This window comes from Coffea eugenioides, chromosome 1 (assembly GCF_003713205.1).
Source record: "Coffea eugenioides isolate CCC68of chromosome 1, Ceug_1.0, whole genome shotgun sequence".
Lineage (NCBI taxonomy): Eukaryota > Viridiplantae > Streptophyta > Magnoliopsida > Gentianales > Rubiaceae > Coffea > Coffea eugenioides.
This window is the reverse complement of record NC_040035.1, coordinates 44888298-44915365: the sequence shown is the minus strand read 5'-3', so window position 1 is coordinate 44915365 and position 27068 is coordinate 44888298. Positions and strand designations below refer to the sequence as shown.

Here is a 27068-nt window from a genome sequence, read left to right as displayed (position 1 = left end):
GCGCTGTTGATGAAGAGGAAATTTGTCAGGGACGGTTGCACCTGCAACCGTCCCTGCCCCGAGTCCAGTACTTCCAAGGCCTTAGCGTTTTAGCTATTTCTGACTCCACTCCAGCAGAAATAACTGTGGCAAGATTGAAGTGTCCACAGCTTCTGTGGCAATGGTTCTGTGTCCACAGCTGAAACACGCGTTTAGTCTAAACAGAGAAAGAAAGGACCCGCAGCTTCTGTGCTAATGGTTATAGTAGTAGGTGGGTCCCCTTCTTTCGACTCAAAGAGGCTATACCCACTTTGATTGCATGCTAATGCTAGTTTCTTCTTCATCTTCACATGGTCAAAGCGTTGCTAGCAATTCGGAATGAATGGAGGCAGTTTTTTTTTCTTTTTAACCTTTTCAGTCGTGTCAGCCCAGCAGCTGAGCAGCACTGACACCTTTAAAAAAAAAATTATTCAATTGTTGCCAGGTTTGTGGACTAATTGATTAGAACTTGATAGTTGACAAAAAGTTTGGTTAAATATAGCCCTTTGGCTGCCTCGTATCAATCTATGGCGCGACGGTCAGCAAATTTTTTTTTTTTTTTTTTTTAAAAGTCCTTCTGGTCATCACGCCATGTAGGAGCGACGGTCAGAGATGTCAGAAATTTTCTGACCGTCGCTCCTATATAGCACGATGGTCAGAATTGTTTTTTTTTAAATCTTTGTGGCCGTTACGCCATGTAGGATCGACGGCCAGAGGTTAGAATTTTTTTTTTAAAATCTTCCTGGCTGTTGCCCCATGTAGGACCGACGGTCAGATAATTTAGAAATTTTTTTTATATAAAAAATCCTTCAGCCAGGCAATTTAGAAATGCTTTTTTAAAAAAAAAAAAAAATCTTTGTACAATTCAATTGGGAATTCGGCAAAAAAATTTCTGTAAAAATTATTTAAAATCAAAACTTTTAAAAACAATGCATACAGTTTGACAAAATTTTAAAAACAAACATTAGGCTCGCAAGAATTTTAGCATTTTAAAGGAGACTAGGTTTTAAAAATTTGATCCATTTGTTAAAGGATTTAGAGGTTTCTTAAAGAATTAAGGTTTACCATTTTAGCAAGCTTAAGTTATATAACATGCATAATTGTTATGATTTGTTAAATTTAGAAAATGATTTAATAATATGATTTAAGTGTAAGTGATTGCTTAATGGATGAAAGTATTGCTTAATATTATAATGATTTGTTAATTTTAACTTTATTATGTATAATGCACACAGAATGTTAAAGGAACCGTAATTGTGTCAAAAAATGAAAAATTATAACATGAATTACGATTTATATATTTAAATTTTCATATAAAATGCAATCGTATAAAAAGATTAATAACATATTTGTAGAAATGAAGAATTATTTGCGTGTCATTATTTGGTATACGATAATTAGTTTAAATAATTTAATCAATTAAAATAGTTGTAAAACAACTAGTACTTATTTGTTTTGTAGGTATTATCCTATAAGACCCTTCTATCCAATTATAGGGTTTAATAAAATAATTTGTACTTCTCTATTTTGAAAATGTTTAATGTTATTCAAATTGAAAGTGATTGGATTAAAAAAGATTTAACGTATGTCTATGCCATATAGGAATGACGGTCAAAAAAGATTTTAAAAAAAATATTTCTGACATCTCTGATCATCGCTCCTACATGGCGCGACGGCCAGAAGGACTTTTAAAAAAAAAAAATTTAGTGACCGTCACGCCATATAGCCATATAGGAGCAACGGGCATAGATTGATAGCAGGCAATCAAGGGACTATATTTGACCGAATTTTTTGTCAAGTAACAATATTATAATCAATTAGCTTAAAAAAAAAAAAGGATTTTGCTATTTAGCTGACTAAGCCCGGCAGCAAACGCCCATTATTACATGTTCGCTTTTTTTTTTAAGACAATATTATAAGTAATTAGCCGAGAAACACACTATAAAGCATTCACGTCTTTTGGGAGTTGGCAGTCACCCCTCAATCTTTTTTTCGGTATAATCATCAATCTTTACATGGCGATGGAGACGAGGTCGGAGTCGGTGGTGACAAACAAGGTTCGGCCGCGGTGGCAAATCGATGGGAGCAGTTCTAAGCGAAAAGACACTCTCGCAGAGCAACAGATCGCGTTGGAGGAATTAGAGCAAAGTCTGGCCAAGAGACATCCGAAGAAGGCCAAGGACCAAATTCAGACTCCAACTGCTCCGACGACTCCGATGGATAATACGTTGATAGAGCAAATCCAGTTAAGTGATCAGAGTTACAATTCGTCAATCACTTTCCGATCCCCCAAATGGTTATTTGTAACTGTAAAAAGTCGAATTAAATCCCTCTCCAAAAAAAAAAAAAAATGTTGAACGGAATTAATATGATTTTGTTGCAAATTGAGAATTTTTGGCAGATTTTCATATGAGGCTTGCATCGTTAAGTGATTAATTCATTTGTTAAAGAGGCAAAATTTACGGTTTGTGTGTATTAGGTTTAGTTTAATTCCTTCTCTTTTTTTTCTTTTGAGCAATTTTAGGTCAGTTGAAGCATAAAATATTCTCAACCCTACTCTATGATGTACAGTGAACTCCAGTCTCTCTGACCCTGCATGCATTTTGGCGTGCCTTGATAACCAGGAACACATTTATTTTTTGGGTTTTGAGATTTCAAATATCCAATTTTTTACCAAATGAAACGTAGTTTAACCGACTGTGGTACGGGATAATACCAAAATCGGATGACCTTAATCACATGTGGTTGTTGTATGTTTTTAATAACACATTAAGAGACGTAGTCTTCTATTGGTTGTGCTGGTAATGTCTATTTCAAAAAATACACAAACTCTTATCTTCTGTTTGTTCACCCTTGTCTATGTTGTCTTAGCAGCAATGAGTCTGGATGCAAATACCCTCATTTTGTGGGTTATTTTGTGCAGCCATGGGCTAGTGAGTTTGACTGCCCTCGGAAATTGCTTGGCCGGCGTGACTATCCTCCAAAGGTGTGATTCATATACGAGGAAGGGAAGGAGCTTGAGTTAGACGTTGATGTATCTTTGAGTTTTCTGGGTCTTGAGAGAGTCATAATTGTTGGCTCTTCCATGGGTTTCCTGCTCTGCTGCGCCGCACCTGAGACGTGTAGTCATTACTTTGTATGCAACCCCATCACAAGAGAATCTAAGCAGCTTCCAGAACCCCAGGAGCCTTGTGCTGTGGCTAATATAGCATTTCTTTGCACATCAGGGCATGCCACATCAACATCACTAGATAGGATATCTTATGAAGTAGTTCGACTTGGAATGTCACACCCACACCCTTTTAAAGCCACTACAACTCTGGAGGTAGACACATATTCTTCTTTGACTGGGGAATGGAGACGCTCCTCTATCATTTCTCCATCTCCAGTCACTTTAGCTGCTCATAACATACCAGCTTTTGTGGTTGGCGACGTTATGTTCTGGACGGTTCATCAGTTCAAATTATTGGGGTATAGTCATGTCAGGAAATGCGTACAAGTCTGGGATTTGCCATGGAAGGGGAAGGGCTATAGTAGTTTTTTGGGCCTTTCTGAAGGGAGAATTTACTGTGCTGTAAACGATCTGCAGAATTTGGAGATGTGGGTTTTAGAGGATTACACCAGGATTGGGTCTCTGTCTGGGTGGGTCTTGAAGCATAGAATGAGTATCACTGCTATCAAGGGAAAAAATCCTGGAGAACCTATTTGCGGCGAATATATGGGCATTATGGGATTTCACCCATGGAACAGTCAACTGATTTTGCTCTCCATTTTTTTCATGCCTTACTGGTACAACTCTGAAGACGGCAAAATGAAGGCAGTTGATGATTTTGAACCCACGGATCTGCTATACAATTACATCTGCTACGAGTGGCCCTATAACCGGTCTGCCTGATGATTGCTGACATATTTGGCTATATTAGTTGATGGCCCTATAACCTATATTCATTAATTTGGGTTGACTCATACACAATCTCCCAAAATGATCCAAACCCATTATGACTGTTAATTCTTCTTCTTTGTAATTTTTTTTTTTGGGCCAAAAGATAGCTCTTGCCTTACCGGCTGCGGTTGCGGATAAACTGATTAAATTGCCTTTTTACACATTAAACCTATTACAGAACTCTATTTTCTGTATAATTCTTAGATCCATGGCAAAAAATGAACCTAAATTCACCATAGCCACCACCAAAGAAATTGGGGAGGTGTAGCGCCACCACTTGGTTAGAAGGTGCCGCACTGTCAAGCTCCTACTCCAATGCAAAAAGTGCAGCTTCTTCAGGAATATGACGCAAATAGAACTCCTGATTAAGCATGCCCTCAAGCTTCTGCCCCAGTCCAAAAGTGCAGCTCAGTTAGGAATATGATGCATTCACCTTGGACCTTTTGAATGTCCTACGATAGGAATAACATGAGGATGATCAACCAAGGGTGAACATTTAATTCTCTTAGTGAAAATCCAACACCAACATTTGTCAAAACTAGATGTGGATGAATTCTCTTGACAGCTCCTAATTCTCCTCGTGGCATTATGGCTGCATAAACTATGAGGGGTGGTGATAATCAAGGATAATGGGATCTTATTTATTGTTTTCTGTTTTCTAAAAATCATTGAAACTATCTCCAAATTAAATGGTGCACTCTACATTCGCGGGTAGAGGTGCAATCAAGCCAAGCTGCTCGCGAGTAGCTTGCAAGCGGCTTGGTAAAAAGCTTGGCTCGAGCTCGGTCAAATCGAGTTCGAGCTACTCGTTACATTCAACGAGTCGAGTTCGAGCTCCAAAAATAAATATTCGAGTGTTCGACGAGTTTAATCGAGTTTTCATATTATATTTATATTATATATTTTGAAAAAAAAATTATAGGTTTATTTCAAAACTCGAGCTTGAGTTCGAGTAGATAGGGCTTGATATTTACTCGAACTTACTCGAGCTCGAGTTTTATTTTATTTTATCGAGTCGAGCTCGAGTCCAAATTTTTTACTCGTTCGAGCTCGAGTAACACTAATTCTGATCGAGTTCGAGCTCGAGTATCGTTCTACTCGAGCTCAACTCGGCTCGATAGTACCTCTACTCGCGGGTGAAATTTGAAGAAAACCCACAAAGTTGGGGGTTCTGAACTCCTGACCTGCACCCTTTTGAGTCTCTTTTTGGTGGCCAACTGAGTTGGGCTTGGTTGGTTTAATATGTACCACATTGTATCGAATACTTAGAACACTTGAAAGCTGAGAACTCCGAAAGTTTGTTCCAGCCCAACGATTCTTACTGAAAGAGAGGCCCATCATTCAAGAACACGCGAGAGAAAGTTATAAAGGACAAAGAATAATAAAATAATAATAATAATAATAATAAAAGGAAGGGCCAGGCAAGCTGCTTTATTTCCCAATCATCAAAGATCGTGTCTGTAATGTTGTTGGTTTACGTCCATATCAAACCACCGCTGGATTGAAGCCTTGAAGGCGATAAGGTCATCACATTCACCTCAGCGGGTCAAAACCAAAAAAAAAAAAAGGGGAAAAAAGAGGGCAGAGGGTTTTCATTTTCTCCACCTTCACTCTTAAACCCTTTGCCTCTTTTTTCCACATCCTTTCTGCTGTTGTTTAGTCTCTTAAAGATTTCTGGTGAGCTTTTCCTCAAAATTCACGGATTTCACCCTCTGTTTATCTTTGTTTATTTACTATTTCAAGTATTGCTCTTCACTTTCACTCGTTTATAGTTCTACTTTCTATTCTAGTTCTCCTATGCTTTTGGGTTTTTGGATTAGCTTCGAATTTAAACCCTAGGTATTTGGTTACTTTTTGTAAGGTTTGAGTAGAATTTTGCTTTGTTGGGTTTGGGTTATTTTTTTTTTCCTTTGTACTTTTTGAGGGACTTAGTAGAATTTTGTTTTGTTCGGTTTTGGTTTTTCTTTGTGGCTTTTTCAATTCAAGTATATATATATATATGTCAATTCTAAGTGTATGTTTCAATTGGGATTCTGTGGCAGCTATCAATGGCGGCGTCTTTGGGAAGAGAATGGGCCGGAATACAGCAGTTTCCTGCTGCTACTCAGACTAAATTGCATGAACTGTTGGGAAAGTTAAAACAGGAGGTTCAATTCTTCCCCTTTTGTTTTTACTTCCACTTATTCCATTGCATTCTTTCCAAGAATTTGGAGCTTGGATTAATTAGAACCTGAAGGAGCTAAATTTTGCATATTGGAGTTATGTATCTGCTTACCTGTGGTGAAATGTTTCCTAGTATTATTGATGGTAAAATTTTGTTGTAGAAAGTAACTACATTGACCATCCTTGTTATGGGGAAAGGTGGTGTTGGAAAATCCTCCATTGTGAACTCAATTATTGGGGAAAGAGTAGTTCCTGTCAGCGCTTTCCAGGTACGCTTTATGTTTCTATATTTTCTCATCATGAGGTGGGGAATGTATAGTAGGAATTCTTTCATCCGGTTTGGGATTGTAATTGTTTTCCAGTCAGAGACCCCTAGGCCGATATTGGTTTCACGAACAAGGTTAGGATTTACACTCAACATTATCGATACCCCAGGCCTTGTTGAAGGAGGATTTGTCAATGACCAAGCTCTTCGGATCATAAAAGAGTGAGTGTTACTTTAATGTTTTACGTGCTAAATTTTGACTCAACTGCAGTTTCGTTTATGTTACTTGCTCCACTTTAGGGTTGGAAATCAAGTTTCATCCATTCAAAACTAACATTACTCTTAAAATTCTGCTTCTTGTTAAACCGGATGGTAAATCTTTTTGCATCTGTCACAGTTTCTCATTCATTTTTGCTTAATATTAAGATCTAAATGTGGGAAATTTTTGTGCGCTGCTCTCTTGACAGGTTCCTTCTGAACAAGACTATAGATATTTTGCTATATGTTGATCGTTTGGATGCATATCGAGTTGATAATTTGGATAGGCAAGTTGTGAAGGCTATAACTGATGGTTTTGGCAAAGAAATATGGCGTCGAGGACTGGTTGTTCTCACCCATGCTCAGCTTTCACCTCCTGATGGACTCAGTTATGAGGAATTCTTCTCCCGAAGATCAGAGGCTCTTCTAAAAGTTGTCCGCCTTGGAGCCAGGATAAAAAAACAAGATATTCAGGTGTGTTACTTTCTTTAGTATTCACTGCTGCTATTCTCTTTAAAGGTGAATTCACCAATTAAATGATAGCAGTGTGCAAGAGAGATAGGATCTTAGTGGCATTGTGAATGGAATTGAGGAAATTGTTTACAAGAAACCTGAGAAATTTTAATATTTTCTTGTGCATTATCTGAATCTATCTAACATTACTATAAAAGTCTTTGGCATCAAAATAGTACTGGTACTGATTCCTGGGAGGATGATGAGTGTTTGTAACTGGATTTTGTTCATCAGTTCATTTTTCTGTTATTGATGGTGTTGGGATAGGAAATGGGATAGCTTAGAGAACTTGCAGAGAGGTTCAAGGTACACAACTCTAAGTATGCCTGGCCCATGAAAAAGATCAATCTAACTTTTTTTTTTTTTTTTAGCTTAACGGCACATCTATCCTAGCCTAGCCTACTCCTACTCCTAAGGGGAGGGGAAACCTACTCTATGGGGTGGCCCAACTGAGCCGGGGGGAACCTGATGGGGACTGAACCACCATCAGACCAGACGGGTGCACCACACACCCGTATGGATTTAGAACAAACCTCATATTAAGGGACATTGATGGGAGGCAAGGTTTGAACCCTTGACCTCCCACCCCACAATTAATGTGGTGGCCAACTCCACTAAAGGAAGTTGGTTGATCAATCTAACTAATATGAATACATTTGTTGCATGGCATATGGCGAGAGGCTTTGCTGTCACCATGGTGAACAGGTATTAGGCGACTTTTGCTGCCTAGTTGGCCATTCATAGTTTGTTTCTTTCTTTCCCTTTTTTTTTCCCCCAATAACATGTTGGGTATCTAACCTACATGCTACCCTGTTACACGGGGAGTCAAGGAGTTTTGCAAGTTAATTCTGAGGTAATGCTGCATTGATTTTACACACACACACACACACACACATATATATATATGGCAGTCCATGTTCTTCAAGTGCATTTGCAAAAATACAAAGGAGATGGAGTGCGAATAAAAAATGTGCTCTTCCTCTTTCTGTCACACTCTCATATATGTATAAATTTCATGTTCTCTTTTGTACTTAGGAGCTCCGAGATGGTTTTGTCCCTTATATTACATGTCGTATACTGCTCAAGTCAAGCTGGAGTAGGTCAAGTGTCAGTGTGGATGTAGTTATACATTTTGTGGATGTAGTGACAGGTTTGCATTTGTGAGCATTAAATGTGCAAGAGTTGGTGGCTGGAGGATTGATTGTGTTTATTCAGACTTCTGTTGTTTATTTTTATGTGTTTTCTCAGTGTGGCAGAAGTAAATAGTAGTAACAAACAATTACTCACAGCGCACATCTTTCGCATTCCAAGTAATTGAAACTAAAATTCTTAGTAAATTATGGCCAAAATGTAACTTCTAGTCTTCCATCCCTGTCCTTTTATATTTATACTTCATGTTTGCATGTTCTTTTGAATCTAACTTTTTCATTTTTTGCTTCAGAATTCTCCTATTCCTGTTGCTTTAGTTGAGAATAGTGGAAGGTGTAATAAGAATGAGAATGATGAGAAGGTTTGTTGCTGCCGTGTGCATCAATTTTCCATTTTTGTTATCTTCTGAGTCTCTTACATCTGATTCTACTTCTTTTTTTTTTTGGGTGGCAGGTTCTTCCTAATGGAACTGCTTGGATTCCTAATTTAATTAAAACTATCACTGATGTCGTCTTAAGTGGAGGTAGGAGCATTGTGGTTGATCGAAAGTTGATTGAAGGACCAAATCCTAATGACAAGGGGAAGTTAGTCATACCTTTGATTGCAGCCTTCCAAGTAAGCTCTGAAGTGTTTTTCTTTCCTTCCACAGAAGTTATTTGAATAGTATTCAATCTGATTCATCACTTTAATTTGTCCACAGTATTTCTTTGTCATCAAACGGATTCAGAAGTGGATAAGAGAAGATATTGCGCAAGAGGGTAGACCTTCATGGGCTTGAATTATCATCACTATGGAATACGCATATCCGCTTTCTTATGTCGAACTAATTTCCTGCTGGTGAAATCAGTGGCTGTGCGGCGTTTACCTTTGAGTTCGAGTTATCGGAGCACCAGTCTATGTACTTTTTTTTTTAAAAAGAAGTTTTGCAAACCAGCTTTCAATTCTATGTAGCCTTTCCTGTTTTTCCATTTCATGGAGCAGCTTTGAGTGTTAGGTAAATGTGTGCTAATCATTTCCAGCTTTGTGAACGATTCTTTATGTTGGCATTAGTCGCCCAGTTGCAGGGTTTCTAGCTTTTCTTCTTTTATGACTTGGAAGGCATTGCTACGGACGCTTCTGTTCTTTAATATCCTAATAATAATCAGTCATTCTCACAGTTCACTGTTCAGCAGATGGTTCGTTTTTCTTTTTCTTTCTTCCTTTTTTTTCTCGTCCAGAAAAAAATTGGGGCTCTTGTGAAATATTACAGGAAAATCTTATTTTCCTCGCTAGGGGTTTGTTGTTTTTTTTTTTCCCTGCAACGATAGATGTCCTGTAAACCTAATCTAGGAGAAGGGGTTTCCTCGCTAGGGGTTTGTTTGAATACCCCATTTTTCCAAATAATATTTTGCTATTCAGCTAGGCGGCTAGCTCTTTCAGGCTTTTGGCAAAACTCCCGGCAAACTTTGGTAACTTCATGGGGGTCCTAGCACGGCTTACAGTCTTTTTTTATTTTCATATATTCTTTTTAGAATTGCACGCCACCATCCATTCCTGTAAGGTCCATTTTCAAAGACAGGAATGTTATATTTGCATGAAGGTCAAAGAACACCCAACAAAAAAAAAAAAAATTACGTATCGCCGTATACGAGTTTTAAGTCTGGGCACAAAACGCGAATTGTACCCAATTCATAGTTGATTTTTTTTTTTTTTTGGGGAAAGAAATCACAGTTGGACTGAACTTAAGGGACCACAAGAATTTCACCTATTATTATACACAAAAATTGCACTGTTTTCATAAGAATAGTTCTTAATTGGTTCCAAAATAGCTCTTGACCATGCAAGCCGAATGGATTATGGCAGGAACGGTTGCAGGCAGTTGATGGCCAAGATTTGGTCAAAAAAAAATTATAAGATTTAAATTTTATCTTATATCTCGTTTTTAACATTATATGTGGAGTCCATAAATTTTTATTTTAAAATTACATGTTGTTAAAAATGAGTTACACCGAATACAAATAAAATTATGCTGTGTATATTATGCACATAACCTTCAAGAACTGTTGCTCCTGCCCCTGTCCAAGCCGAATTGGTCTGAAAATCACGTTGTCATTGGTATTGGGCCCCATTCTATTACCTTCTTTGGGCCCCTCTATCCTTTTGGTCAGACCCTTTCCTCTGCATGAATCTGCCCAACCAAGTCCGTCAACTCTTAATTAAAAAAAAAAAAGGGGTAAAAAGGGAAAACTGGAAGGGATATGTATAAATAGCAACTGCTACAGCCTACGGCGAACGGACACTTCATTTCTTTGGCGCGAAAGAACGGTAGTGACAAACTTCTGAATTCAACATCAACTTCTTCTTCATTCACGATCTCGGTGCAAGGTGCAACCCATTAAATCACATTCCATCTTCCTTATCTGCGTTTCTTCGTCGGTGTTGGACAAATGGGAGAAAATCCCAGTTGGGTACTTCAATCTGGTTGCTACTCCCCAACTCGCCTCCGCAGTCCTGTTGACTACGACTTTCCGGTACTGCACGGCACTTTCTTGATTCATTTTACCATGAGTTCCTAAACATCTTTAGTTTTGTAGTACTTTTTCTCAATGAACTCTTCATGCTTGTGTTCCATAAACTTCACCATATAATACTGAGTTCTTGAATCATTTTCACGCAGGGAGATAGATTTATACCCAATAGGAGCCTGATGGATCTTGATCATGCCAAGAGTTTATTGACAAACAGGACTAAAGAGTTGGAAAAGCCCAAATACAGTGTTAGTCGCTTTTTGTTCTTCTGGATATTCAGTTTTTCTTCACGTTAGTTTTCATTAAGTTCTTGAAGATTCGATTGCTGTATTAGTAATTTTTATGTTACTTTTCTTAATTTTATCTTGTTCATTGCTTGAAGTTTGAGATTAAACTATATCAGATATTTCAGATTATGAGTCTTTTTCTTGGGTTTAAGAACTCATCAAAACTATATTTAATGTGTGCATTAAGTTCTTCAAGACTCACGGTATTGCTCTCCAATTGTCTTTCTTCTTGTTTGAAGACGCCACTGAAACTAATGTACAAATGCTGATTGATCGATCTTGTTGGTGGGTTCTAAGAGCTAATTGATAACTAAAAGCTGGTTCCTCCGTAATTTGGATTCTTGTATTTTGTGTAGAATTTAACATATGTTAAGAGTTTTGAGGTCATTCTACATTCACTTCTTTGGTTTTCTTGATCAGGAGGAGTACAGCAGGAAATTAAAGGAGAATCTGACTCTAGATGTTGAAGGAAGGCCCTACAGAATGCTAGTCTTCAGGGGAAGCCCCAAATCCAGCAGAAAATCCTCGCGCCTTATTGATGAAATGCGGAGAAGTGACGAGGACACAACAAATACTAGGGATTCTAATAAAAATCGATCCTTCCCAAAGGTGAAATTATAAGTGTAGACTATTATAGATTATGCATGGTGAATTATGTGTTTTCTACGTTACCAGAAAAGTATGTTTTACTTTCCCTCCAACTAGTAATATTACATTCTTGAAAATTGAGATCTATTTCCCCAACCAGAAAGACACTGTTAGCAGAATTTTTTGCTATGTTAAATCTGTTTCATTTGCTTTGAAAGCTGCAGCTAAAACTTCTTATTTAGAAAAAGTTCTGGATTTTGTGATGCAGAAAGAAAGTCTTGTTTTGGATGCACCAAACTTGAGTGATGATTTCTATATGAATGTCTTGGATTGGGGAAGTGGTAATTTGATTGCTGTTGCTTTGGGCTCAGCCTTATACACCTGGAATCCTAGTAACAGAGCAATTCATAAATTATTGGACGTGGACAGTCAATGTGATTATCCTACAAGTCTAGCCTGGTCGGGGGATGCCAGAAAGATTGCTGTTGGACATATGTGCTCTGACGTACAGCTCTGGGATGCCGAGACTTCAAAGCTCGTACGCGTGGCTTCTTTTAGTCTCATATTTTTTAGATGAACTGACCGGTGATTATTACCTTCAAAAATTTGTAGATATTGAACATTGTGATGGTGAATTTCTTGCGCAGGTTAGAAGCCTAAGAGGCCATCAGAATAAAGTGGTATCTGTAGAATGGAATGGTCACATCTTAACATCTGGAGGCAATGACAAAGCTATTATTAACCATGATGGTACCAGTCTAATTAAGTCTTCTCATCTTCGATGTAATCTTTTGCAAGCATAATAAGCATGTAGCCTCGTTTGCTTAACCTGCATTTCTACGATTCTCTTTGGCAGTAAGAGCTAAGAAGAGTTTGACATGCTACTTGAGAGTACACACTAGGGGTGTCTGTAGTTTGAAATGGTCAAGAAGAAGCAACATTCTAGCAAGTGGGGGAGATGACAACCTTGTCTACATCTGGAACGCATCTAAGATGAGCTCATCACACTACATGTATCGCTTGAATGCTCACAGTGCTGCGGTCAAGGCCCTTGCTTGGTGCCCGTATAATAGTGATGTCCTAGCTTCTGGAGGAGGGCTTCTTGATGGCAGTCTCAAGTTATGGAATGTGCAGAAAGGAGTTTGCATTAACAGCATAAATACTCATGCCCAGGTCGGTCTAGAATAATCATAGTGATTACCAGTAAATTCTGTGATCACCTTTGGTAAATTCTGTAATCCAGTTATGATGAGTTCAAGTCTTTGATGCATGAAGATTGACTGCATTTGCAGAAATTTCGCTATCCATTAGTCCTGCTATCACTTTTGAGTCCCCGAGAGATGATAGTTGAATGCATTTTCTGAAACTTTCTGTTGTATCTTGAAGCCTGGTTCCTTTTGAAGACTCTGTCTATACGAACATATGAATGCTGCACATCACTAAGTTCGATTTCTCATATGGGTGCAGGTATGTGCGTTGCAATGGAACAGGCATCAGAAAGAGATACTGAGTGGGCATGGGTTTAGCTGGGGAAACACTGACTGTGGAAATCAGCTCTGCTTGTGGAAGTATCCTTCTATGTCCAAAATAGGAGGGTCAAGCAAAAGCGATTCCAGAGTTCTCCATCTTACTCAGGTGCCAAAGTTAGTCCATATAAATGAAACAAGAGCAACACTGTAGAAAACTAGTTGCCTGTTGAATCTAAAGATAAGCATGCTAAGAAATCTTAAATTTGATGCAGAGCCCAGATGGATTAAGAGTGGCGTCAGCTGGAGCAAACGAGACCATTAGCATCTGGGAAGTTTTTGGCCCACCTCAGGCTAATGAACCAAGAAGTTCAGGATTGGATAGCCTGTTAGCTTTCAGGGCATCCCCTATAAGATAGATAGATCACTTGAAAATTTCGCAAGACACTGAAAACAATCATCATCTCATCTCTTAGCGTATCTGAGTTCGAGTGTATATTTGTTTGACAGTTATTTCCACTGCAGAGTCTCCAATCACACAAGGTAGATCAACGGACACCTGAAAATAAATAGTATGCTGAAAATAGTTTTCAGTTATTTCCTACGTTTTTCTGAATATGCCTTTCTTTTTTATCTCTTGCATGAATTTTTCGAGTGTTAATACGACTGCAGAATCTCGCACATGGAAGGTTGACCATAACATGACATTATTTTGTTAGGAATCTGAATCTTCATTAGTAGCGGGAGCCAATTTCGGTTCATTATGCTCTGCCTTCGTCTTTTTCTCTTAGCACAATTCTTCAATACCCTCAAACCATCCCGTCTCATTTTATGATTACAGGTTTTATCGAAGAGAATTTTCATGCCCACATATCCTGGCCATACCATAACTAGAATCAATTAGGACTGCTTGCTTGGCCAGTTGCAGTTTGCAACAGGAAATACGCATACAACCACCCCGGGATGGATTTGGTCAAAATTGTGGTCTAAGTGTTTTTTTAACAGAAATGGACCACGGAAGTGTGTGCTTGTCCCCCAATCACCTCATATGCAAGTTCTAGTACTATATATTGTATTCGGAAGGGAACGCTTGACCTTGAGGAGGAGTTGATTCATTCAGCACTTTCTTTCTTCCTATAAAAAATAAAAAAGTGCTACTGCTACGCAGGGGGATCGATTCAAAAGCCAGTGAAGTCCAGTGCCGTGCAGACTGCTGGCGACCTTTCTTAAGGATAGTCTTTCTAGGAAACACATTCTTAGAGATACATTCTTAGGCTAACAGAAGATACAAGGCCATGCAGAGGCAGAGATGAAACAATAAACAGAAAGCAATGGCAATTATACAGTAAATATTCCATTTTGCTCAAGTGTATTGCAGTTGATTGGCAGATTTAGTTCCACATTGCCAGAAAACAAATGCTGGAAACTAGTACAAGAAATTGCTGATGCGTAGTATTATCTACTAGTGTGTGGGATTTTTCCCGAGGCCTTTGAGTTCGACATTGGTCCATTCAACGGATGCTGGTTAAGCATTCTCTTAGAAACAAACTCAGCTTCTTTTGATCTTCCTTCAGCTTCAAGAGCTACTCTTAACTCTTGAAGACAGCTTAAAGGCTGTTGAATTCCTTGCTCTAACAATTCATAGTAAAGTTCGAATGCCTCATTTACTCTTTTGATCTTACACAGACCATTTAAAACTGTGTTGCACACACCCAAATCAACTCTCTGACCACTCTTTGTGCCAAAAAGCAACATCTCACGAGCCTCTAATAGCTTTCTCTGCTTGCAGAGGAAAATAATTAACTCTTCCATATTAATTATATACCCATATTCATAGAGACATCTAACGACCTCAAAAGCTTTATCCCGCATGCCAGCTTTAAATAACACTATTACAGTATCTGTTGCTATATTCAGATTGTGTCTGATCTTTTTCTCTAACATTAACATCACCATGCTGAAGGATTCATGAGCACAACCCTTACTAACAAGCCGAGCTAGAGTTCGATGGAAAATAGACGTTCTAGGAAGATGAGAGCTCTTCAACATCTTCTCTAAAGTCTCATGAGCAAGAATCGGTTCATCCTTCTCCAAAAGGCCCTCAATTAGGGATTCATAAGTCTCAAAATCGGGTACAAAATCTCGCCTCAACATCAAAACCAAGATTTCAAAAGCAGCCTTAACGGTACCTTCTCTGCAATGGCCCATCATAATTGTTTTAAAAGCAGAAGCATCCTGTCTTCCCCTTTTCAATAGCTGCTTGAACACTTTCTCAGCCATCTCTGTCTTGCCACTTTCAGTCAAATACCGGAACATGGGGTTGTATGATGCAACTAGAGGTGTACACCCTGCATCATGCAGTAAGATCTCCTTCTCATATAACTCTCGAAACAATCCCTCTGCCTTCTCAAAATTCCCTTTCTCACAGAAACTCCGAATCAACATACTATATGTTGCTGAATCAGGGTGAACCTTCAACTCTGACATCTTCTGAAAAATTTTGAATACCCCATCTAAATTTCCGTCGCTGCAATGTGCATTCATCAGAGTATTAAAAGTACACGTATCAGGAACAAATCCTCCATTCTCTCCATCGCAACCATCCAATATCTCTTTTACCTTATTAAGCATACGCGCCTCACATAGTCCTTGCACAAGGGTGTTATAAGTAATCTCATTCGGTTTCAGCCCTCGACAGGCTATCTCCTCAAAAACGTCTAAAGCTTCATCAATCTCCAGCTTCTCACAATACCCTCTGATCAAAGTAGTGTACGTAACAATATTAGGACTCAAATTTGGACCTTTATTAAGCATACCCTTCATGACATTATGCGCAATCTTCACTCTACCGTCTTTACACAGACCGTCAATGATCGTATTATACGTAATTACATCCGGCTGGCAGTTAAACTTCTCCATTTTCTTAAAGAACCTAAATCCTTCATCAACCATAGAGTTCTTACAAAACCCTCTTATCAAAATATTGAAACTATACAAATCAGGCTCCACGCCATACGTCTCAAGCATTTCATCAAACAGTTCGAAGACCATGCCGGTTCTGCCCCTCTTGAGCAAAATTGAAAATAAATGATTGAACGTAATAACAGAGGGTGAAACCCCAATGGACTTCATGGTTTTGAATATCTTCAGGGATTCTTTAAAGAGCCCAGCTTCGCCAAAGGCGCGAATCAAACAGTTAAAGTGCTTATCCTCCAGCTGGACAGCCCCATTAGACTTTCTCGGAATGGATAAGAGAAAGTTCCGGGCGGAGTTGAAGTTTCTTGCCTGGCAAAGGAGCTCAAGCATGAGGAAGTAGGATTGAGGAGTGTGGGTGAATCCCGATTTGTAAGCCCAGTGGAAGAAATGGAGGGCTTTGGCAGGGGTTGTGATGAGGCGCAGAGTTTGAAGGACGGTGGTTTGGGAAAGTGAGGATTGGGCGAGTGAGGCTTGAAGATCGGTTGACCAGGGCCTGGCATTAATCAGTCTGGCCATGGTTCGGGCTCTCTTAGTTTTGGTAGATGATGATTTTGATTTGGATAATTGGGCATGGCCATTGCTTCTACCAACCGTAGCCTTGTGATTGCTGTTTTTGGCGGCGGTTTCTGGTTGAGATGAATGGTGTTTGATAAATGGTGAAGGAGGTGGACGTGGTGCTTTGCAGTTGCAGAATGTTTGGGCTCTTGGACTCAAATTGGCGGCCATGCTGAAATGTGTTGGGCGCGCGGCTGCTGGCGCCAGGCGGGTGTATTATAGGAGTATTTTACCATTTTCTTTTCTTTTTTTCACTGTTTGCTGAAATTGAAAGATCTTCTGGGGATTTAGAGAAAAAAAGAAGGGGGGGGGGGGGGGGGGGGAGAGCAAAAATTGTTGCTAGTTTGGAAGGTGAGCATATAAAGTTTAGAAATTGCTCCACTCCTTGCAAAAATTTGGACATTTAGTTCCACCACCAATTCCTTGTTTATTCAAGCATAAACCATCTGACCATGTAACACAGTACAGGAGATGAATACAAGCTAGTGTCCTTAGTTTAGGTTGTCATCCTAATCCTAATACAAGCTAGCTTCCTGTTTTTAGCATGTGAGTGATGCGATTGTTGATTGATCAAGTAAAAGTTGATTGGTTTAACAAATCCTTTTTTAACAGAAAAAGGAGCATAGATATTATTGATATTTTATTTCTCGTTCAGCACCATTACATGAGATCGTTGCCAGTTTTCGAGCATATAAGAGAAGATACATTTGACTAGCCCGAAATAAACTTTAATGGAGCGGTCGATTATGGACAAGTTGGCCATTTCAGACCACAAGCTTCAAGAGTTTTTTTGGTATTGGGATTTTTTATAATCTTGCCGTATGCTGGATCTTTGATAAAATTGCAAAGGCACGGCTCCTGTTCCTTGGCATTTGTGCAGCATTCTTTGGTCGGTGGGGTGCCGTTTACGATGGAAGGCAGGCATGGACTCAATGCTTGAGGATTGCAGCCGGCTGCCTCCGCCTCTTGGATTTGCCCCAGACCCACCAGCAACAGTACCACCAAGCACCAGCACAATGCAACTCCAGAGGATTTCATCATCATTATGAAAAGCAAAAAGTGCAGAAGAGAAAGTTAAATGAAATTCTGTAGATGGCTTCAACTGTTTCTTGAAAATTTTGCTCTGCTGAGTAGTGCATTTATAGTTGTAGATAGCGGGCATTGGCTCGAGGATCTCATGAATCAGTGAATAAGAGGACAAGGCCAATAACGCGTAGTGTCCCGTTCACTTGTTCGGCCAAAAATGAGAAAGATACAAAGCGGGTAATTTCTTTCCAACAAATTACCGGAAAAAAACAAAGGAAAAAACGCCCAAAACCACAAAAAGCCAAAAGCTAATTAATCCTCAGAAGTGAATCAGCAACAGACGTTATCCAAGTTTTGAGAAGTGGGAGTTAATCTTTAAGCAAAATTTCCCATAAACACAAAAAGTCATAAGCTAATTAATTCTGATGAGTGAATCAGCAATAGACGTTATCCAAGTTTTGAGAAGCGGGAGTTAATCTTTAAGCAAAATTTCCCAGAAACACAAAAAAGCCAGAAGCTAATTAGTCCTCATGAGTGAATCAGCAACGGACGTTATCCAAGTTTTGAGAAGCGGGAGTTAATCTTTAAGCAAATAATGAGTGAATCAGCAACGGACGTTATCCAATTTTTGGGAAGTGGGAGTTAATCTTTAAGCAAAATTTCCCAGAAACACAAAAAATCATAAGCTAATTAATCCTCATGAGTGAATCAGCAACGGACGTTATCCAAGTTTTGAAAAGTGGGAGTTAATCTTTAAGCAAATCATGAGTGAATCAGCAACTGACGTTATCCAATTTTTGGGAAGTGGGAGTTAATCTTTAAGCAAAATTTTCCAGAAACACAAAAAGCCAAAAGCTAATTAATCCTCATGAGTTGATCTTTAAGCAACGGACATTATCCAAGTTTGAGAAGTGGGAGTTAATTTTTAAGCCTTTAAGCAAAATTTCCCAAAAACACAAAATGCCAAAAGCTAATTAATCCTCATGAGTTGATCTTTAAGCAACAGACGTTATCCAAGTTTTGAGAAGCGGGAGTTAATCTTTAAGCAAAATTTCCCAGAAACACAAAAAAGCCAGAAGCTAATTAGTCCTCATGAGTGAATCAGCAACGGACGTTATCCAAGTTTTGAGAAGCGGGAGTTAATCTTTAAGCAAATAATGAGTGAATCAGCAACGGACGTTATCCAATTTTTGGGAAGTGGGAGTTAATCTTTAAGCAAAATTTCCCAGAAACACAAAAAATCATAAGCTAATTAATCCTCATGAGTGAATCAGCAACGGACGTTATCCAAGTTTTGAAAAGTGGGAGTTAATCTTTAAGCAAATCATGAGTGAATCAGCAACTGACGTTATCCAATTTTTGGGAAGTGGGAGTTAATCTTTAAGCAAAATTTTCCAGAAACACAAAAAGTCAAAAGCTAATTAATCCTCATGAGTTGATCTTTAAGCAACGGACATTATCCAAGTTTGAGAAGTGTACTTTATCACACTCGTTCTCTTGTCTGTTCATATGCCAATTTACTATGCAAAATTTGAATCTGTTATCTGTGTCTGCATCTGTTCGGATTTCTATGACCTATGAGCTCAGTCCTGTGGCTAAGTTATTCGAGTCGGGCCGGCAAGGGCCTGGACGATTAGATAACGAACCACGGTAGTCTGTTCGGGGATTTTGGGTATTGAGACCCTTGATTCCGGGTATACTCGAGTATTACCATTTTGTTCGTTTGAGGTGAGCGGGCCCGGTAAAGGGGTGTTTGGTGGACGGAATTCGGTGTAAAGAGGGGTCTACGGACGTTTGGTTCTATATACGTTGACGGAGAGTCAACCGGTTTGGATCAAGTACTGCGCTGGAAATTTAGCTCCTCCTGTAGAGCCACCCGTATCCTTCTGATTTGAATCATTGCAGTTCCTTTGCTTTTACATCTGCTATGTGTATCTGATTTGGTTAACAATGTGTGAAATGCCATGATTTTTCTGCTATGATGTTTGGATACCTCATGGAGCCGCAAGCTCACCCCTTTCTGTTCCTTTGTATTTCCTTACATGGGGAAAATTAAAACCCTTTTGCGTCTGGCATTTGACAAATGCCTGCCAAATTGAGCTAGTTGAACATATCCTTTACTGTAATTAACTCATGTAGTCAAAACCCATAAGTGTACTTTGGGGCGTCTTTCTCTTTTGATTGGCAAACCGTGCTATATGTATTAACTTTTGAAAACTTTTGTATGTCATTTTGGATTGTAATCGCTAAAGTTCAGATGTGAATGCTTTTCGTGCTTTCTTTCGGTTTGGGTTCTGACGGTCGGTACTATCATTGGGGCCGACTCCGGAATTTCATTTTCTTCTATTTTGGGTTATGTTGCCATTTTGACTTGCTTGCCGGCGCATTGGTATAGTTCCGGAACGCTATTAGATGACGTAAACGGCCCATCCGCTAGTCCTGGCCGAGAGCTCGGAGCAGGCACATCGCTAACCCCTTTCGGTTACGCACTTTAGGCGAAAGTTGGCAAGGCTTGTCACAGAACACAAAAAGCCAAAAAGCCTAAATCATCTAATCCTCATTGAGATTGAATCTTTAAGCAACGGACATTATCCAAGTTTGAGAAGTGGGAGTTAATCTTTAAGCAAATCATGAGTGAATCAGCAACGGACGTTATCCAATTTTTGGGAAGTGGGAGTTAATCTTTAAGCAAAATTTCCCAGAAACACAAAAAGCCAAAAGCTAATTAATCCTCATGAGTTGATCTTTAAGCAACGGACATTATCCAAGTTTGAGAAGTGGGAGTTAATCTTTAAGCCTTTAAGCAAAATTTCCCAAAAACACAAAATGCCAAAAAGCTAAATTAATCCTCATGAGTTGATCTTTAAGGCAAAACGACGTTATCCAAGTTTTGAGAAGCGGGAGTTAATCTTTAACAAAAATTTCCCAGAAACACAAAAAATCATAAGCTAATTAATCCTCATGAGTGAATCAGCAACGGACGTTATCCAAGTTTTGAAAAGTGGGAGTTAATCTTTAAGCAAATCATGAGTGAATCAGCAACTGACGTTATCCAATTTTTGGGAAGTGGGAGTTAATCTTTAAGCAAAATTTTCCAGAAACACAAAAAGCCAAAAGCTAATTAATCCTCATGAGTTGATCTTTAAGCAACGGACATTATCCAAGTTTGAGAAGTGGGAGTTAATTTTTAAGCCTTTAAGCAAAATTTCCCAAAAACACAAAATGCCAAAAGCTAATTAATCCTCATGAGTTGATCTTTAAGCAACAGACGTTATCCAAGTTTTGAGAAGCGGGAGTTAATCTTTAAGCAAAATTTCCCAGAAACACAAAAAAGCCAGAAGCTAATTATGCTCATGAGTGAATCAGTGAATCAACAACAAATGAGAAGCGGGAGTTAATCTTTAAGCAAAATTTCCCAAAAACACAAAAAGCCAGAAGTTAATTAATTCTCATGAGTGAATCAGAAGCGAACATTATCCAAGTTTGAGAAGTAGGAGTTAATCTTTAAGCCAAATTTCCCTTAATCCTCGTGACTGAATTAGCAATGGACATTATCCAAGTTTTGAGAAGTGGGAGTTAATCTTTAAGGAAATTGGAGTTAATTTTTTAAGCAAAATTTTCCTTAATCCTCATGAGTGAATTAGCAATGGGCGTTATCAATGTTTTGAGAAGTAGGAGTTAATCTTCAAGCAAAATTTCCCATTCAGATTGTAATTTTTAAAAGTTTTTGTTAAAAAATATACCGTAACAATATGATATCTGTGAAATAAAAAGATCATTAAAAATGTCTTGGAAAATATTTTAAAATTTTTTCTAGAAAAAACTCACACTCCAATTATTAGTTGTTACTGTTTATAATTAAACGAAATGCTTTTATATTTTAACCGAAGATTTAAATCCATAAACTGACTAGTACAAAGAGTATAAAATTACGCCTCAGTATAGATTAGATACTTTCGAAGATGTTGCGATATATGTTAAAATTTTTACAGTAAATGTCAGTTTGAATAGAATGTATTTTGGAATGTTTTAAGAAATTAAAATTTTGTTGAGATATTTTTTAAAAAAATTATAAAAATTTGCCGCCTCCCACTGCCCCTCTCCTCCTTCCTCTTTCTCCCCTCTCCTCTTTACTCACGAGTTTTATTTGTAAAATATATTGAGTTACATGTTTGAAAATTCCAGTTGCTATATCTTCAATTTAATTCCATGTTGTACGCAATAATAGCTACTGTATGGTGCGAGAATGATTAAAAAAAAAAAATTCTTCAGAAACAATATTGAGTTACATGTTTGACAAATTTCTTCAAAAAAAAAAAAGTCGCAAAGGTATTATCGATATCACTTCCAATTCAACGCCATAACATGGAAGTTGCTTAGCTTTTGGGCACAGAAGAAAATGCACAAATACTAGACCCGAAACAAACTTGTTTCAGGAGTAGTTAATTTTTGACAAGTGGACTAGTTTAGACCACAGGCTTCAATAGTTTTTCTAGCATAGGGATTAGGATTGTTCAGAGGGTCCTCTGGCTCTTTGAGACCTATGTTTTGAAACTCGGACCGGACAATGACTCGGTCGAGGTCAGGGGTCAGGGGTCAATGGGTTCGACCGGGGTCGAACCCATCTAAGAACCGGGTGACATCATCATGATGTCATAAATATGTTTAATTTTAAAAATTAATATGCTATGTAAAATTTCTAAAAATGTAATAATCTTGAGAAAGGTATGTTCATGTATATTTGGTGGTTCTAAGATATTTTACAAGAAAATACAAATAAAGTAATATAGTCAAGTAGCAATCTATATCATTTAATCATATTCAACAAGTTTAGAAGTTAGAACTAAATTAGAGGCCTTATTTGAAAAATAATACTAGAATTTAGGGCAGAAGCTACAAATTATAAAGATTTTTAGGCATGTTTACAGTTTTCTATCACTCTAGGGGTCAAACCATAAAATTGACAAAACTTTGAAACCCCAAGCTGATTTCCCTAGATCTTTCCGTTCTTTTTTCTCTCAAAGTCTCGTAGGCCGTCATCGTCCTCTCCATCCCATCCTTTCTTCTCCAGAGTACAGACGCATTCCTCCTTCTGTTTCTTTTTTTTTTTTCTTTTGTCCCTTTTTCACTTCTATATCTTTGCATTTCTTTTCTATTTACCACATGAAAATCATCAACACTATTTTTTTTGTTGGGCGAGAATCATCAACTCACATTAAGTTTCTTCTGTCAAATGCTGAAGCTGGGTCTGCCAAAGGAAAACGTGGCTCAACTATAAATGATTTCTAGACACAGTCTGGAAAATCATCAATTTCTCTTCCTTTTTTTTCTCAATTCTCTTAATTTTAACTTTAGATCTTTCAATATTTGTGTTAGAATAGCCATATGTGACTATACCACTGCTGTTGCCGTCGAATCTGCACTCAAGGATCGATATTCATGCTGAAAATTTTGGGAGAAACATAGCAGAAATTGGATGTTAGAAAAAAAAATCTGGTAAGAATAGCAGAAATTGGATGCTCAAAAAGAACCGGGTTTTCCCGGTTGTTCCAAGTTTCCGGTCAAACCCGGATTTTGACCGGTTTTGACCGAGTCTTTGTCACCCGAGTTTTTGAACAAACTCGGACCGGACATGTCTCCGGTTCCCGGTTCAACCGGTCGAACCGGCCGGTCCGGTCCGAATTTAAAAACATGGTTTGAGACAAGTGCAAATGCAAGGCTCATTTTTGGTGACCTTTTTTTTTTTTTCCTTTTCTTTTGGGAAAGAGTAAAAGTGCGGGGAAAGTTGAATGAAATTTTTAGATGTCTTCAGTGATTTTTCGAAAACGTTCTTTGTTATCCTTATAGATAAAAGGGTAGTTGGCTGAGGAAGTGAATATTAAAGAAAAGGCAAAAAGGACAAAGGGTCAAATTTATTATGTAACTGAGACCTTGAAGAGCTGGTCATTACATCCCAGAGCACGCACCCTGTTGCATTAACTTCTTAACCAAAAATGAGAAAGATACAAAGTCGGCCATTGCTTTCCACCAGAAAATACCAAATGTATTAAATAATAAAAAAATAAAAAAAATATACAGAAAGACAAGAGCCAAAAGCTAATTGACTTTAATGGATGAATGAATAATGGGCCTGAGTTTATGATATACCCATTTAGCGCAACAAAATGCCTGCTTCAGCCCCCGTAGGCCATTGTGAGGCCCACAAGTAAATGGCAACCAACCCAATCAATTTCAGTCCAAACCCGAAAGCTCCACAACTCTGTCGTACACTCGTACTCAACAGTCACCGCAAACTGTGAGCCGGTTTTTCATTTTCTTCGCCTCTCTCCCATTTCAGCTCGCCGCCGGACCCCAGTGAAAGATCCGTCCCGAAAACCCGACTCAAGGAAAAGATGCTTCGACACGCCCCACGATTGCTTTCAAGAGCCACCTCCTCCGCCATGAGATGGCGCCGCCCATTCTCCACCAATGTTCCGGCCGAGACTCCCGTTGACGCCAAGTTCGTCGAGTCTTGGAGATCGACCATCCCAAACATTGAGCCTCCGAAGACACCCTCCGCTTTCATGGCTCCTCGACCTCCGACGCCGTCCACCATCCCTTCCAAGCTCACAATCAACGTCGTCCTTCCTTACAACTCCATTTTCTCCGCAAAAGAGGTAATTACACCCATTCATTTTCTACTTATGAATAGATTGTGATGCTGTATTGGCGTTACATTTTTTAAAATTCCACTTATTAGATCTTTAGTTTAGTTCCTTGTTCTGTGCAATAATAGCTAAGATATAGTGTGACAATGAACGATTTTGGAAGTTTATATTGAAAGAGGAAGGTTGTTGGCCAAAGAAATTCTGAGATTCTGACAAAATTTTGTCTGGAAGTCTCAATGCCCTGTTATGGAACAGAATTAATTTTGGAATTTCAATTGAATAGCATTTTGGCTATGATGTACGGTAGAAGTTGGAAACTTTCCCTTGATAAGGAGCTGTTGTTATGCCATTAGTTCTTCGAGAAAGTTACGGTTTGAGTTGCTGATGCCCTTCTCATGAAGTTATGTTTAATAGGTAGTTATTGATGAGCTACATGTGGGAGATTAGGGGTGGGTTTGTGGCTGTAAGTTTAAATGCAATAGTATTTTCTTGAAGACAAGAAAACTTTTTTAAATTGGCAAAGCACGATGAAGTGGCATATATTGAGCTAGCACAAAGGTTCCTCTGGTATCATCTGAAAAGCGGTCATCAGAAAAGAAATCTCACGTGATCATCTGGAAAGAATGCTGTTGAATTGCTCATACAGGAAGAAAAGAGAAATTTGTTGAATTACTTGCAAGTTAGGTGACAGGGAAAGCATCTACAGTTTTGTTCTGTGGTCCATTTCCACATCTCAAGAATTCCATTGAGTAACACTCTGCTTCTAAGGTGTCTAGGCTAATGATCGTAGAAGGTGCATAGCTCATTGTACCTGTCATGGCACATGGTAGCTTATGACTGGTTGAAAATTCAGAAACTATGCGAAGTAGGCTTGTCAACTCTAGTGCTAGTCATTGGTATGTTTATCGAACATATATAACTGCGACTGTAGAGATGCCACACTGGATAGGCACTTGAGAGACTAATGATTTTTTAACCTACCATATGGCTTTCGACTTCCTTCTTACTATGTGTTTTCGAGTTTACTTTTATTTCTTTCTGTCTTTTATTTTCTGAGGAAAACTAGAGTGCTTGTGTTGCTAATATGACAAACTAATCGTAGACATACATACTAAAAGGGTTTTTTGTATGAGCTGTTAACCAGAAGGTATGAAAGGGTTATCAAAGCCTGGCAAGCTTATCTGTTGGGTGATTGCTAATACACACTAAAATGAGCAATATGTTGGAAAGTACAATTTCCTTCCATTTTTGTGTCAGACCATCTACCTGTATCTACTGCATAATGCATTAATATCAGTTGCTCAATTTATATGGGAGTTATCATTAAGACCATTATCTGGAAGGTGCCATAAGGTAAATATCAAATCTAAAGTATTCTTTATCGGGTTGGTTTATCTTATGATAAATATGTAAGCAAGATGGTGCATTGGGGAGGTGCAGTGTTCCAAATGTTCCAGAATCTTATGTTAGGCCCTCTTCCCGTCTTAATGGTTCTGATAGTTCTGTAGTTTGGTGTTATAGCCTAAACTTCAAGAGGATTTGCCCTTTGATATTATAATAGGGTAAAATTACAGGAGAAGAATCTTGTATCTGGAGACGACAACTCTGGAATACTAGTGGGTAGTTTGTCCAGGGGAAAAGAGTTGCATACTGGGCAGCTACAAGCTGCTTATACAAATGGTGTTGACCCATCTGCATTTAATTAGATGGATAGTGTCTTGACACTTTCTATCCTTCACAAATTTGCTTGAAACCCTTCTTTGGTAGTTATGCATTTTGGTTTATGGCCTAAAGATTTAAATGATTTGCTTTTTGTTATCACAATAGGCTATAAGCTGCAGAACACGAGGATCTCATTTTGGTGGCTTTTCCTCCTTTCTTTCAGGTTGATATGGTCATTGTCCCTGCAACTACCGGGCAGATGGGTGTGTTGCCAGGGCATGTAGCCACAATTGCAGAGCTGAAGCCAGGCGTCTTATCAGTTCATGAAGGCAATGATGTGACTAAATACTTTGTAAGTGGTGGATTTGCATTTATACATGCAAATTCAGTCGCAGATATCATTGCTGTGGAGGCTGCGCCTGTTGACCAATTTGATCAAAACCTTGTTCAAAAGGGCCTTGCGGAGTTTACGCAGAAACTAAGCTCTGCATCAACAGATGTGGAGAAAGCTGAAGCTCAAATCGGGGTTGACGTACACAGCGCTCTTAATGCTGCTCTTACAGGTTAAGGCTTCCAAAGAGACTAAGTCCGAATCCATTCTGTTTATCTCCTATTTTCAGTCTTTGCTTGAGTGACTCATTTGTACCTAACTTGGAAAGGCAATTTTAAGTTTGTTTTATCTGTACAACTATCTTGCTGTCCGATCTTATACTGGAAGTTAAATAAGCATTAGGATCAAGCTGAATAACGTTGTGTTTTGTCAGAATCTCATGCGACATCCTCTATACTAAATTGAGGGAATCAATTGGAATATACTAGCATTTTTCTGCTGAATTTTCTCCAATATGAATGCTTTGCCGTTTAGCATATGTTTGTGTTATTGATCCTCATAGTCACCGGCCCTTATTATTGTCATCAGTTTATAAGTCTCTCACTGAAATACTTAACGAGGGCCTAACCAGGCATGGGAAGTGTTCCAAACACCAGAAGCTCTTTGCCACAAGATTTCAAGCTTGTATGGTCAGCACATTCTTAGCCTTCCCCC

The 27068-nt window shown here is 38.6% G+C and overlaps 5 protein-coding genes across 6 annotated transcripts; 4 read left to right on the top strand and 1 right to left on the bottom strand.

Moving 5' to 3' along the window:
- The first annotated feature begins 1969 nt into the window (after positions 1-1969).
- On the top strand, positions 1970-4114 carry LOC113777439 (F-box protein At5g49610-like). 2 transcript variants are annotated; one of them, XM_027322524.1, is made up of 2 exons: positions 1970-2263; positions 2893-4114. In XM_027322524.1, the coding sequence occupies exon 2, from the start codon at positions 3104-3106 to the stop codon at positions 3911-3913; it is 810 nt and encodes a 269-aa protein (XP_027178325.1). In that variant the 5' UTR covers positions 1970-2263; positions 2893-3103; the 3' UTR covers positions 3914-4114. The 2 variants fall into 2 exon arrangements, with proteins under 2 accessions (XP_027178325.1, XP_027178333.1); XM_027322532.1 differs by having other exon boundaries at positions 2890-4114.
- A 1306-nt stretch (positions 4115-5420) lies between these two features.
- Positions 5421-9477, top strand: LOC113763543 (translocase of chloroplast 34). Its single transcript, XM_027307380.1, has 8 exons — positions 5421-5638; positions 6004-6108; positions 6286-6393; positions 6487-6611; positions 6857-7121; positions 8602-8670; positions 8763-8924; positions 9010-9477. The coding sequence occupies exons 2-8, from the start codon at positions 6010-6012 to the stop codon at positions 9085-9087; spliced, it is 906 nt and encodes a 301-aa protein (XP_027163181.1). The 5' UTR covers positions 5421-5638; positions 6004-6009; the 3' UTR covers positions 9088-9477.
- Positions 9478-10735: 1258 nt separating this feature from the next.
- LOC113773466 (cell division cycle 20.5, cofactor of APC complex-like) lies at positions 10736-13576 on the top strand. The gene is made up of 8 exons (XM_027318114.1): positions 10736-10819; positions 10966-11064; positions 11524-11712; positions 11960-12229; positions 12339-12441; positions 12548-12864; positions 13159-13326; positions 13433-13576. The coding sequence occupies exons 1-8, from the start codon at positions 10736-10738 to the stop codon at positions 13574-13576; spliced, it is 1374 nt and encodes a 457-aa protein (XP_027173915.1).
- A 949-nt stretch (positions 13577-14525) lies between these two features.
- LOC113773456 (pentatricopeptide repeat-containing protein At1g02060, chloroplastic) lies at positions 14526-16859 on the bottom strand. Its single transcript, XM_027318107.1, has one exon. It carries the CDS (start codon positions 16857-16859, stop codon positions 14613-14615), a length of 2247 nt encoding a protein of 748 aa, XP_027173908.1. The 3' UTR covers positions 14526-14612.
- Positions 16860-23985: 7126 nt separating this feature from the next.
- Positions 23986-26857, top strand: LOC113761037 (ATP synthase subunit delta', mitochondrial-like). The gene is made up of 2 exons (XM_027303848.1): positions 23986-24370; positions 26247-26857. The coding sequence occupies exons 1-2, from the start codon at positions 24107-24109 to the stop codon at positions 26589-26591; spliced, it is 609 nt and encodes a 202-aa protein (XP_027159649.1). The 5' UTR covers positions 23986-24106; the 3' UTR covers positions 26592-26857.
- The last annotated feature ends 211 nt before the right edge of the window (positions 26858-27068 follow it).